Raw genomic sequence first — 13,971 nt, 5'->3', positions numbered from 1 at the left:
ACCGTTCCTGATCCAGGCCAGGATGCCATTGGCCCTCTTGGCTGCCTGGGCACACTGCAGGCTCATGTTCAGCCTACCATCGACCAGCACCCCCAGGTCCCTCTCTGCCTGGCCGCTCTCCAGCCACTCTGACCCCAGCCTGTAGCACTGCATGGGGCTGATGTGGCCAATGTGCAGAACCTGGCACTTGGATGTGTTCAGTCTCCTGCCCTTGGACTCTGCCCATCTGTCCAGCCTGTCGAGGTCCCTCTGCAAAGGCTCTCTACTCACCAGCAGATCAACTCCTGCCCCAGCTTGGTGTCATCAGTGAATAGAATAGAATAGAATTCTAATTCTAATTCTATTCTATTCTTTTGCATATCTAGCCCGGAGTTGCTCCTATTGCTCTTTCAGCATCGGGGACAAATTACAGGAATACTAACAATGGCTAAATTCTGACAACAGATACTTTACAACAAGCTTTAAGTTAACTATATTGCAGAGCTGAGGGGAAAAAATAAGAGGGAACCTCTTCCTAAGGCAATAACCTTTGAGATTTAAGGCGAAGCAGTTCTGCGAGTGACAATGTGAGTACCAACAATCATAACCTAAAGACTGGTTGCTAAAGCTGCCTTGAAAATATGAGTTTGATTAAAATGTCTATCCAATGGAATGAAGCTGGAGGTGGGGAGATTCAGACTGGACTTGAGGAAGAAGTTCTTCACCATGAGAGTGGTGAAGCCCTGGAATGGGTTGTCCAGGGAGGTGGTTGAGGCCCCATCCCTGGAGGTGTTTAAGCCCAGGCTGGATGAGGCTCTGGCCAGCCTGATCTAGTGTGAGGTGTCCCTGCCCATGGCAGGGGGATTGGAACTAGATGACCCTTGTGGTCCCTTCCAACCCTGACTGATTCTATGATTCTATGAATCATAACCTGAAGACTGGTTGCTGAAGCTGCCTTGAAAGTATGACAAATGGAGATGTATTTAGTTTTTCATGAGTTTGATTAAAATGTCTATTCAACAAAACATTCTTGCAGAAACAAAAACTGTTGGGAGGGCTTTGACTTTTACTGGCCCTAATAATTCACTTGATTTTCATCATATTGGTAGCCATACAGTTGAACAGAGGGAGGAGCATGCCTCTCTAGTGTGTTGGAGTTACCTTAGTGCACCATCCAGTGGCTGAATCATGTGCTAATACACTTGGGATAATGGAGTAACTCTCCCTAGCCCTCAAAACAAACAAAAGACCCCAAACACTTTTGACAGAATTTTAAGGGAAAAAATGTGTTCTGAGGATGTGGACCTGCATCCTTGTCCTGGCTAGTGCAAACTGGAAACATTTTGTTGTCACTATACCAGTAGTACTTGACAGAGAGTAAGGCCTATTAAGACCTAACACCACCTTTTCGTGTATAGTTTTCAGCAAGTTTCTTGCTCAATTCATATTTTGTAAGTACTGCAGATGGGATGAAACTGTAAATCACTTGTAGGTCCTAGCCATCTACAGCTTGTGCCAGTCTTGGCTGATTTGTTACAGGGTCAGGGATCAAGCTCAAGTTGCTGATTCATCATCAGAGCTGGTAGTGCAACTCAGTTTTATTGACCCTCCATCATTTCTTTGGTGTGACGTGTAGCGGTACTGCGCATTTGCTGAGCTCACATGGGCTGAGAGCTGCAGTCAAATGCTGGTTAGAACATTTAATCTGGATTCCAAGGCCAATGTGCAGAGCCTTGGCTGGGTTCAGAGATGCAACTCAGCCTTAAAGTGAACCTAAAGTTTGCTGGACCTTGTGAAAAAGGTCACATTTGCAGAGAAGGGAACAGCTTATTCTGAACATTTGTGGGGGTGAAGGAAGAGTTAGGAAGAAACTACAACAAAATAGCATTCAAATGAAGAGAGCTATAAAGCTTCTGCTCTTTCTCTTCTGTGGTTTGATGTCCTGAGGAGTTTCTGTATATGTATATGGAACTGTGTGATGCCCAGCAGCTTAAACAGAGATGAGGAAGCAGAATATACTAATGATGCAAACAGAGACTTACCGCAGGGTCCATCCCTTACTCTCACGTTGTCCAGTGCCGTGTCCCCATACTCCGTCAGTCCTCGAACAGCCTCAAAAATTACCTAGGCAGGACACAAAGTGATTTGCTGCATCAGAGTTGTTTAGGCAACTATGAGACCATTTGCCTTAGCATGTTTTTAAAATATTAGAATCATAGAGTCATTCTTTCTGGCAAATCTCTAAAGGCATCAGGTAAGTGGAGGATATAATGGTTTTCTTAGCTTCCACCAGAAACCTTGAATTCTGTAATAAGCTAAGGACTTCAGGAAACACTGTGCTGTGTTTTGCTGACTGATAAATGATTTATAAGAATTAGTTTCCTGAATTCTACAGAGGAGTGCAATGTGGGCAGCATCACAATGTTCAAATCTTATCTCAGCAGATGAACTCTCATTTAATTAAGGCTTCATGATAAAATGAAGAAGGGAAGGAAGGAAAGGGAGAGAAAACAAAATATATTTTAATTATCCAGCTAACAGAAGCAGGGGGTTGTTTATTTCTTCCCTTGCTTCATTGACATAGAGCATTTAAGGCCAGGCTGGATGTGGCTCTGAGCAACCTGATCTAGTGTGAGGTGTCCCTGCACATGGCAGGGGGGTTGGAACTGGCTGAGCCTTGAGGTCCCTTCCAACCCTAACCATTCTATGATTCTATGAGGGACGTTATATTAACAAAATATAAAGCAAGCAAACAACGGTGGTATCTTCTACTTTACATGCTCAAAACTTCTGTGACCTACAAGGGAAAAGAAATGCTGACACTTTACAAGGAAATTTAATCTGGCAATATACATAGAATAGAATAAACCAGGGTGGAAGAGACCTTCAAGATCATCGCGTCCAACCCATCACCCAATCCAACACCACCTAAACAACTAACCCATGGCACCAAGCACCCCATCAAGTCTTCTCCTGAACACCTCCAGTGATGGCGACTCCACCACCTCCCCAGGCAGCCCATTCCAATGGGCAATCACTCTCTCTGTATAGAACTTTTTCCTAACATCCAGCCTGAACCTCCCCTGGCACAGCCTGAGACCCTTTATTACCTTTATTTTTCTTGGTGTTGGAAAATGATGAGTGATGGCACCATAGACCCACGAGGAGCTCTGGTTTCCCTTCCGAGTCCACACCACCAGTTCCCCTGTGCTGTCTTGGACACCCACTCTCAGCTCATTCATGTCTTCTGACCCAAACATGTAGTACCAGAAGTCTATGCATATTTTTTCAGAAACCAGAGTTTCTGGGCTCTCAAGCCTGTTGATGTCGAACGGGATCAGGTTGCTTGCTTCTTGGTAGATGAAGTAGCCTTCTACAGAATGAAGAGAAAAAACCATCACGGTTGAGTCTTTGTAATTTGTCAGGTGATGTTTAACACTGAAGTGCAGCCCAACTCTGGAAGAAATCAAAGGCATCACTAGCAGTGCAAAGAAGCAGGGCAGTTAGAATTCATGTTGCAACGGCTAGCAGCAGGTAGTTGTACAAGCTGGAATGCGAGCTGGAGAGCAAAGCAAACCCCATCAAATGCATTTGGGATCAGAAATAAAGATGTAGGCCTCCTTCAAGAAACAGCACCTCCAGACATAGTGCCCCCCATTGATCCATGTTCAGTTTCCTCTTTCCTCAAAGGAAAATACTATATGCAACATATTTACTATTTTGTTTCCAAAGACTTTGGTCTCAAAATAAGCAAATCCCTAGTGCAAGGAAAATTCCAAACCATCAGCATTTGGGTTTGTCTCAACATGGAAGCTACAGAAAGCAATGCAGACATTTCCATCAAAATGTGGAGGTTTGATGTTGTGAAAAGGAAGCAAACTGTCTGAATTGGTTCAAGATGACATCACATTTTACTTTACTAGAGTTTTTTGCTTCCCACAGGCTAAGATCAAACCTACATTTCCTTAGTGCAGAATACAGAATTAACCAGGTTGGAAAAGGCCTTCAAGATCATTGAGTCCAACCTATCGCCCAACACCATCTAATCAACTAAACCATGGCACTAAGTGCCCCATCCAGTCTCTTTTTAAACACTTCCAGGGATGGTGACTCCACCACCTCCCCAGGCAGCACATTCCAGTGGCAAATCACTCTGTCTGTGAAGAATTTCTTCCTAACATCAGCCTAAACGTCCCCTGGTGCAGCTTGAGACTGTGTCCTCTTGTTCTGTCACAGGTTGCCTGGAACAAGAGACCAACCCCAGCCCCACTACACCCTCCCTTCAGGTGGTTGTAGATGGCAAGGAGGTCTCTCCTGATCCTCCTCTTCTCCAGGCTAAACTACCCCAGCTCCCTCAACCTCTCCTCACAGCGTTGTGCTCCAGACCCCTCCCCAGCTTTGTTGCCCTTCTCTGGACACCTTCCAGCAACTCAACATCTTTCTTGAATTGAGGGCCCCAGAACTGGACACAGTACTCAAGGTATGGCTTAACCAGTGCTGAGCACAGGGCAGAATGACCTCCCTGCTCCTGCTGGTCTCACTATTCCGGATAGTGGCCAGGATGCCTATGGCCTTCTTGGCCACTTGGGCACACTGCTGGCTCATGTTCAGCCTGCAGTTAAAGCCAAATCTCTCCCCTGTTACTATGGTAAGGAATCAAAAAGAACAACTGACTGGTAAAGTCAGTAAACTGGTAAAGTATGGCTCCACACATAGCACCTGACATTCAGCCCTACATTTTATTTGGCAGGAACATGTAAGTCACAATTGAAGGTACATGGTCTGTGTCAATTCAGACAGCAAAACATTGTTTGGGGTTGGGGTTTTTTTTTGTGTGTGTGTGAATTCAAATTAAAAAAGATTTCTTCTTTCAACAGGCAATTTTAATTGTTATGATCAAACTGCTAAAAGTACAGAAAATTATTTAGCAAAAATCCCAACTAATGCTATTGTAATCTGCTTATTGAGCCTGACAGTAGCTCTGACAGTAGCTGACCTCTCACTCTCAGGATAATTACAGAAAGAAGGTTGATTGCAGACTGATCCCCATCAATGGAGCTGCTAGTGTGTGGATAGCAGTTCCAACCGAAATGGAGCCATACTAAGAACTAGTTTGATGTCATGACAATGTTAGACCCCTGTTAGTCACTCACACATAGCTGAGGACAAGCTTTTAAAAGATATTCTTTAATTTCAAAGCCTATCTTGTAATGCTTTGGTAGCATAAACATTATCTAGTGCCAGTACAGCAATCATGACTTTTATTGCCATTCACTGATATCAATGTAATTTGGCCACAAGGCCCCTCTTGAATGATGTTGCACATCACTGCATTCTCTATGAGGCCTTAAGCATGGCATATTTAGCTTTGTCTTTTCCTTTTTGCCTATTTCCATGCACTGATAAAACTATCCAGCACCAGAGAGGGCAATTTCCTTGTAACCAGTATGGTAAAAAGCCAAAGGCATGGGTCAACATAAAAAAATCACTACATGTTTCAAGGGGCTTCCAAATATCTGTTGGTTCTCAAAGAGAGAAGAAAAGCATTAACTATGCCAGAATGGAATGCAATGGAATGGAATGGAATGGAATGGAATGGAATGGAATAGACCAGGTTGGAAGAGACCCTCAAGATCATCGTGTCCAACCTATCATCCAACACCATCTAATCAACTAAACCATGCAGCCAAGCACCCCATCAAGTCCCCTCCTGAACACCTCCAGTGAAGGCAACTCCACCACCTCCTCGGGCAGCCCATTCCAATGGGCAATCACTTTCTCTGTGTAAAACTTCCTCCTAACGTCCTGCCTAGAGAACTTACCTCCATCAGGATAGTCTCCCTCAGGACCTGTTCCTTCAGTTGGAGTGTCATGCTTGGTTCGTATCCACAGCCCCTGGTTGACAGTGCAAGGTTGGGTCCAGTCACAAAATGGTCTTGAGTTGTTGTTAAAATCACACCTGGTGAGGTAAGCTGAAATACATCAAGTTAAGGTAAGGAAGAGGAGCTTGTATGTTCAAAACCTGCACTGGATGTTAACAGCACTAATGACACAAGGTTACCTGATTCAGGATCCCATCTTCTTATGCCACCAATTGGTCTTTGCTTGATCCTGCCAAGAAAAACAACACAGTGAAGCTCTTGTGGAATGAGTGACTAAGAAACTGTTTAAGAAAGAATCTTCAGACCTCAAAATATGTCTTTGGGTGTCTCACTGAATAACTTAATACACCCAGGGTTTCACCCCTGTCTCTTTGACTTCCCATATGTATTTACTCAGGCATAATGAAGCTCTGAGAGTGAATCAAAGGTGGGAAATGTTCACCTCACTTACTGTGAGGATCCTCTGCTCTGTACCCCACTGAACTGAAAGGGGACCAGCTTTCCAAGGTACAGAGAAGGGATGGATGCATGCAGCTAATCTCAGACAATACTGGGGTAACAGCAAAGACCTGCTATTAACTTGCTCGTGGCACCACCATCCCCACTGTTGCACATCAAAGTGTGTAAATGCCAGTGAACTAGTGCACCGTGTAACTCTGGTATTTGGTGGAAGGTTGCAGACATCCTTTAACCCCTGAAAATCTCTCATGACATAAAGCTGTCATCTCATTCAGCTCTTCTAATTTACCCTGAAAATCCTGCAGAGCAAAAGCAGATACAAACACATAGTTCCTGCGCTGCGAAGTGCTGCAGAGATGAATTGACACACAACCAAAATCCCACCAAAGATGACAGCATAAAAGGCTCTGCTCTTTGGATGTTTTGCAGAGAAGGGATTTCCAGGACTGTGAAGCTACAGCAGTAGGTCCTGACACAGCCTAATGGTGGTTCACAGCTTCAGGAGGCAGGGTCCTGTTACAACTTCTGTGGTGCCCCTTCCTTAATTTTCTGTGTTGTACTTGAGCCAGTCTAGAGAATCTACCTTAAGTGAATGCATGGCAGTGAATGTCCCCCCTGCCCCTTAAAATCTGAGCAATGACATTCAGAGAAACTGGGGACATTAGGAGCAAATATCACACAATCAATTCACCAATGAGAGCAAGCAAGCCACTGGAAAACAGACTGAGCTCAGGCTGAGAAGGAATGAGAGCATGTGCAGACAGATAAAGTAAAAATAATTCCTTTGCTCTTCCTCCCCAGATTTCTCCTTCCATGAGAAGAGGAAAGCTGTGACAAGTTGCCACTCGATCTCTATTCGGTGTTCTTTAACGTGTTACACAGCAGGCAACTCTGGAGGCAAAGGTTGCTGTAGGTATGATAGAAGTCAAAAGTGTTTTATAACTACTGCAATTTTTCTGTCAAGATCTCTGCTCTTCAGCTTGTGCCATTAGAAAATCCGTGGGTTACAAGCTTCTCTTGCAGGCAGGAGCCCACGAGAAAACTTCAGCTATTGGCTCTTCTCAAAAGTGGCCTGGTTCAGTTGTACAACATTCCACATTGGAAGAAGAAAAAAAGAGTTTAAAAAAGAAAAGAAAAAGAAGAAAAAGAAAAAGAAAAAGAAGCATACTTATTATTAATAGCTAAGCTTCCTGAATTAAACAGCATTCAGTGCTGTGCTACTTACCCTGTGGTGTTCAGCACTGAGACACAGGACAAAATTAAAGTGAGTTGTAGGATCCAGAGTGTCTGCATGCTAGAAGACAGAGCTAAGTCTTCTGTGTGCTGGAGTTTACATAGTAATCTACCTGCTGCACTCAGCAAGGAGGAACTGAGGGCAACCTACAGCCAAGCAGAATATATTGAGCAGAGGGTGGAGGCGACTGTAAAAATCTGCCTGCCCATGTATCGGTGATGTTCCCTGTGTTATCTGCCTTGGGATGAGCACGTATGACCTGAAAGCTCTCATGCTCTCTCCCTTGCCCTGACAGACACCCTCATTTCTTTGCTGCAGAGATTGATTTGACTTGGGAATTTTTAATTCTTTGTTGTTGTTGTTGCTGCTGGTCTTTATTCCAAAAGACCTGCAATTTTAAAGGGAATTTTCCCCCTCTCACACTGATATCAAGGCAACTTTCCTCATTTAAAACTCCTGCCCAGCTTTCACTGCTGGTTGCAAGTGAGATTGTTCATACCGACTGCATTTTCTCCCTTTCTGATGGTAGTATTCAGTGGAGCAGATAACAAGCTTTCCGTTTACTCACGACAGTCGTGTTGTCAAGGGCACAATTCATAAAGTTGCTGAAAATATTATTGCTGCTGTATTGCCCCTGCTTAAAAAGAAAAGGCTTGTTTTCCAGGCTGCAATGAAGTCTCTGTGGTTGCTGGTGCAGAAAAAGCAGTCCAATTATTCCCACTGCTGCTCGGGCCTTTTCTGTTCTTCTGCAGCATTGCTTGCCTTAGAGCCTGCGAAAAGCAAATGGCTCAAAGTCAGCCAAATTCCCTACGTCACCTGGATTTCATGAGTGATGAGAATCAAAGGAGTATCAGAAAGTATGTAGTGTTTCCCTTGCATTGCCTGGAATCCACTGACTGTGGTTGTTCTTTTGTCAAAAAGGAAGGATTGTCTGAGTGAGGCTTCCTGCAAAAGTAGCCTCTTGGTTACAATGACCTTCCCTTTATGATTATATTAAGGTCATGAAGGATTCATAGTTTATGTCTAGAATTTCTTCAAACCCCCTTTCCCCCTGCTCAGCACAAAATGTTTTCACTTACCTTTTAACAAGCAACTGAGGGAGCTACTTACAGAAACAAGGGAAATAAGGAAGTATCAAGTGATGCTAAGCAGAAGCACAAGCAATATTTCAAGTTAGATGTGTCGACAATGGGCCTGGAGCTGCAGTCTGCTGCAAACTCACATCCTGAAAAAGCCTCTTCCAAACCAGACAGTGGATATGCACTTGGCTAGTAATCATGTCTCTCCAAGGAAAATATTTTCCCAGGAAAATATGTGCAGTTTTGACAATCTGTGAACAGGGAAGAGGATTTTTGTATTGTAGAGAATAGAATACAGAATACAGAATTAACCAGGGTGGAAAAGACCTCAGAGATCACCAACCTATGTCTGTGAAGAATTTCTTCCTAACATCAGCCTAAACCTCTCCTGGTGCAGCTTGAGACTGTGTCCTCTCCTTCTGTCACAGGTTGCCTGGGAGGAGAGACCAACCCCCACCTGGCTACAACCTCCCTTCAGGTAGCTGTAGACAGCAATAAGGTCTGCCCTGAGCCTCCTCTTCTCCAGGCTAAGCAACCCCAGCTCCCTCAGCCTCTCCTCAGAGGGCTGTGCTCCAGACCCCTCATCAGCTTTGTTGCCCTTCTCTGGACACGTTCAGCATCTCAACATCTTTCTTAAACTGAGGAGCCCAGAATTGGATAGAATAGAATAGAATAGAATAGAATAGAATAGAATAGAATAGAATAGAATAGAATAGAATAGAGTAGAGTAGAGTAGAGTAGAGTAGAGTAGAGTAGAGTAGAGTAGAGTAGAGTAGAGTAGAATAGAATAGAATAGGTTGGAAGAGACCTTCAAGATCATCGCATCCAAAAGAGACCGAAGAGACTCATTCCTTACACATAACCATTGAGCACACATTTCCAGTTCAGTTGAGGGGAGGTCAGTGTGAAGGGAAGAATACAAGTGACCTTCAAATAAAAGTTGCAGAGAGCACACTGTGTGTTCAGCAGGGCTGCTGAGATGCTTGTCCAGCAATAATCTGGAATGGTCATCTGGGCAATAGCTGCCCTTAGCACTGTCACAGGTAGCAAGGGGTCCTCCATGTATGCACACACTTTCCTTATGCAGACGTGTCAGTGATTCCTCATCAATCTGATGCTGTCCTGTCTGATTCTGACAAGAAGAGGGGAGTCCATCTTGGAAAGAAATCAACCCTCTGGTAAATTTCTCCACCCATATGATGGACTGTCTTTGACAAATGAGGGACTGCAGCACCAAGAACACTCCTGTCATTAGAACATAGCAGGATCTCCAGCAATGCTGTATGACCTTTAATGTCCCATTGCCACTCTTGTTTAATGCCAGATTAGATACTCTGTGGAAGGTGGAGAACTGATTAGGGCATCTCCGAGAGGGGCAAGTATTAATCACCTCTTTTATATATGAGAAGGATGACAAGGGAATGACTTACATTTGATTCCATTGGGACGTGACAGTATCCCACATTGACAAGACTGAGAGACAGGATGCCATCCAGAGGGACCTAGATAAGCTTGAGAAGTGGGCATTTGTGAATCATGTAGGAATCAACTTGGCCGAATGGCGAGCTCATGGGCTGAGGCAATCCTTGGGCTCAGTATTGGCTGAGGGATGAAGGGATTGAAAGCAGCCATGCAAAGAAAGGCCCATAGTGAGTGGTGAATGAAAAAGCAGAGGTGGGATGGCAATGTGTGCTGGCAGCCCAGAAGGCCAGCTGCATCCCTGGCTTTGTCAAATCAGCATCCAGCAGGTCAAGGGAGATGATTCTCCTCCTATACTCTGCACTGGTGAAACCTCACCTGGAGTTCTGTGTCCAGCTGTGGAGTCCTCAGCACATGGAAGACATAGAGCTGTTGAAGCAAGTCCAGAGGAGGGTCAGAGGGCTGGAGCACCTTTGCTATGAGGACAGGCTGAGAAAGTTGGCATTGTTCAGCAGGAGGAAGAGAAGGTTCCAGGGAGACCTTATGACAGCCTTTCAGTACTGAAAAGGGACCTATGAGAAAGATGAAGACAATCTTTTCATCAGGGCCTGCTGCAGCAGGGTGAGAGGTGATGGGTTTGAATTAAAACAGGCTAAGTTTAGAACAGATGCAAGCAAGAATATTTTTATAATGAGGATGATGAAACACTGGTACAGGTTGCCCAGACAAGTGGCAGAAGCCTCACCCCTGGAAATATTCCAGATCAGGTTGGATGGGGCTCAGAGCTCTGGATGTCCCTCCTTACTACAGGGGAGTTGAACTAGGTGACCTCTAGAGGCATCCTCCATCCCAAACCTTTGTGTGAAATACAACCCTGCTCGCTGCAGGACTGTTGAGTTAGATGACCTTTAAAGGTCCCTTCCAACCCAAAGCATTCTATGATTCCTGACAGTCAAACTCACCAGTTCTGCCTTTCTAATACAATGAAGCTGAATTCCTTCCCAGGGAGAGCATTTACAAGCAATCTTAATGAACTACTTATGTTCTACTTCTGCCTTAAATCAAGGATGCAAGTGATGCAGATCTGGAAATTAATCCCTGTGACTGGTTTCCTAGTGCTCCATACTGCTGTGTTTCTTTTGGATACCAGACACCACATTTCACCCTACCTGCAGCCGGCACCCACCTGTGACAAGGCACACTGGGACTGCTTATGGGAACTAACTGGCTTTAGGTGTGATAAATAGAGTTTCCACACAAAATCTGCAGAGGATGTAGATGTAGGGCTTGTCAGTGAACAGCATGTGATACAATATCCTCCAAAGGACAGGGATAATATTGCATACAACTTAATTTATGTATGGTAGGCAGAAAGGGGCTCTTACTGAGACTCCCTTAATTTTTGCAGAATGAAGTTGTGTTGCCCAGGAAACAGAATCAGCCTGATGCTCTGCAAATGAACAGTGTGAGCAAGAGACAACCCAAAAGAAAAAAATCAAAGAAGCAAGACAAACCAAACAGTAAAAGAAGCCAAGTCAGCAGATCATCCCTTCTAGGGAGCACTGTCCAGTGCAGCCTTTGTGGCACTGTTAATCCACCATATGTAATTGTCCTCAAGTATCTGAATCTGGTTAGTCCCGTTTTCTTGGATCCAAGTGTTCCCTGATGAATAGCATTTGTACTTCACTGTGTTGCTAATGCTCAGCCTGTTGTGGGGAGATCAGTAGAAAGCTAGGGAGCTTGGCAAGCAGAAAGAATGGAGAAAATTATACAAATCCTCTTTCTCCTAAGACATAGGTTTGGGGCTGGTTGAGCCTCCTGGTACCACTGCAGGAGACTGCTGTACTGCTAACAGAGTGGCCACCAAATGAAATGTTGATAGGCCCCCATCCCTGGAGGTATTCAAAGTGAGGCTCCACTGGACTCTGGACAATCTGATGTAGTTGAGAGTGCCTCTGCTGCCTGCAGAGGAGATTGGGCTAGATGAGCTTCAGAGGTCCCTTCCAACCCAGACCATTCTATAATTCTATCATTCTTGTTGAGATGCATTTGCAGCACATGTATGTCCCGGGGCTTAGGCTGTCAGAGTCCATATCTAGAAGAAATCTTAACTGGATTAACTAAATAGATGTTCTTAAATGGCAGAACTCTGTGAGGATTCTCTCAGTTTTGAAGCCACCTGATTCAGTGAGCTTGCACATAAAACCTAAACACCTTCATCTGATTCTCAGACAATAAGTATGTATCTCAGTGGGCTTTGTACAGATTTAACAGCACTGAGGGGTTGCATCAGCTGCAATTATTTTGCTACAATTTGTGTGAGTGAAAGGATCCCTCTGATGTTCCTCTTCAGATAATAATTCAGTTCTTTGACCAACAAATTACTAAGTCAGCTTTTGCTGCATGCAACACCTCTGCTGGTGTTTCTGGAGCTCTGCAATCCCAGGCTCTGCTCTGCTCTGCCTTTACTGACATTGTACATGAGAAGGTACTGACAGATCTCTTATTCACAGTATCACAGTATAACCAAGGTTGGAAGAGACCCCAAGGATCATCAAGTCCAACCTGTCCCAACAGACCTCACAACTAGACCATGGCACCAAGTGCCACGTCCAATCTCCCCTTGAACACCTCCAGGGATGGGGACTCCACCACCTCCCTGGGCAGCACATTCCAATGACGAACGACTCGCTCAGTGAAGAACTTTCTCCTCACCTCGAGTCTAAACCTCCCCTGGCACAGCTTGAGACTGTGTCCTCTTGTTCTGGTGCTGGTTGCCTGGGAGAAGAGACCAACCCCTTCCTGTCTACAACCACCTTTCAGGTAGTTGTAGAGGGCAATGAGGTCACCCCTGATCCTTCTCTTCTCCAGGCTAATTCATTCAGGAAGCTCTCTATGCTGGACTCTTGCTGGAGCTACCTCCCTCCCTCTCCCAATTCACTTGCCCATGTTATCAAACCTTCACTAAGGAGTTATGAAACAAGCTGCACCCATAATCAGATAAATATAGATGGTACAGAAGTGACACCTTTGCTCTATTGAGTAACATGTTTTGATGGGCCGAGAAGGAAGTACACAGACAAAAAATAATTCTCTGTTGCTAGAAAATATATGGATGAGTAAAACTGTACTTGTGTTCTGCTGAGCACAAGCTGAGGTTGTTTTTCTAACTGCTGCCTCTCCAAATTGAATCTTTTATTTAAAATTCAATCTGTCTCTTTCCTTGTCTGAGAGCTTTAATGATTTTGAAAATGGGATCTAGGATTCTTATTAGAGTGCAGGTGCCAGCTTAAAATTTCATTCTCTCTCCTTGTGTTTTGAGCAGTGTAGAGAGATAACAGAAATAAAGAGATAGCAGCTCTGCAGTCAGTATTCTCAGTTGTCTGTGGATGGAATTCCTGCATGCAAACAGAACTGTGACCCCACAGTCAACTGTCATGCTAACGTTCTTGAGTTTATTAGGTGCTTATTAATGGGTGCTAGATGGATAAGGGATTATTGGATTTGTAACTATTAAGGCCTTCCTTATCTTTGAGTCAAAATACATCACAATGTGTTTTATTTCCAGTATACCAAGGTAAAGGGCAAAGCATTCCCACTGATTAATGCAGGGAAGCATTTTTGCTGGCATTTCACAGAATCACCAAGGTTGGAAGAGACCTCGAAGATCATCAAGTCCAACCTGTCACCCAACACCTCATGCCCAGGGAGGTGGTGGAGCCACCATCATTGGAGATGTTTAGGAGGAGACTGGATAGGGTGCTTGGTTGCATGGTTTAGTTGATTAGGTGGTGTTGGATGATGGGTTGGATGCGATGATCTCGAAGGTCTCTTCCAACCTGGTCTATTCTATTCTGTTCTGTTCTGTTCTATTCTATTCTATTCTATTCTACTCTACTCTATTCTACTCTATTCCATT

The 13,971-nt window shown here is 44.4% G+C and overlaps 1 protein-coding gene across 1 annotated transcript in view; it reads right to left on the bottom strand.

Moving 5' to 3' along the window:
* The window catches only part of FCGBP (Fc gamma binding protein), a 60,913-nt gene extending 57,536 nt beyond the window's left edge, over positions 1-3,377 (bottom strand). The window contains exons 1-2 of the mRNA XM_054175541.1: positions 3,207-3,377; positions 2,022-2,103 (exon numbers count right to left, since the gene is read on the bottom strand). Coding sequence (XP_054031516.1) covers positions 2,022-2,103; positions 3,207-3,377 — 253 coding nt within the window. The remainder of the gene's footprint in view (positions 1-2,021; positions 2,104-3,206) is intronic.
* Between the last annotated feature and the right edge of the window lie 10,594 nt (positions 3,378-13,971).

This window comes from Dryobates pubescens, chromosome 32 (genome assembly GCF_014839835.1).
Source record: "Dryobates pubescens isolate bDryPub1 chromosome 32, bDryPub1.pri, whole genome shotgun sequence".
Lineage (NCBI taxonomy): Eukaryota > Metazoa > Chordata > Aves > Piciformes > Picidae > Dryobates > Dryobates pubescens.
Note: the sequence above shows the minus strand (reverse complement) of the source record. Positions and strands in the feature narration are given on the sequence as shown.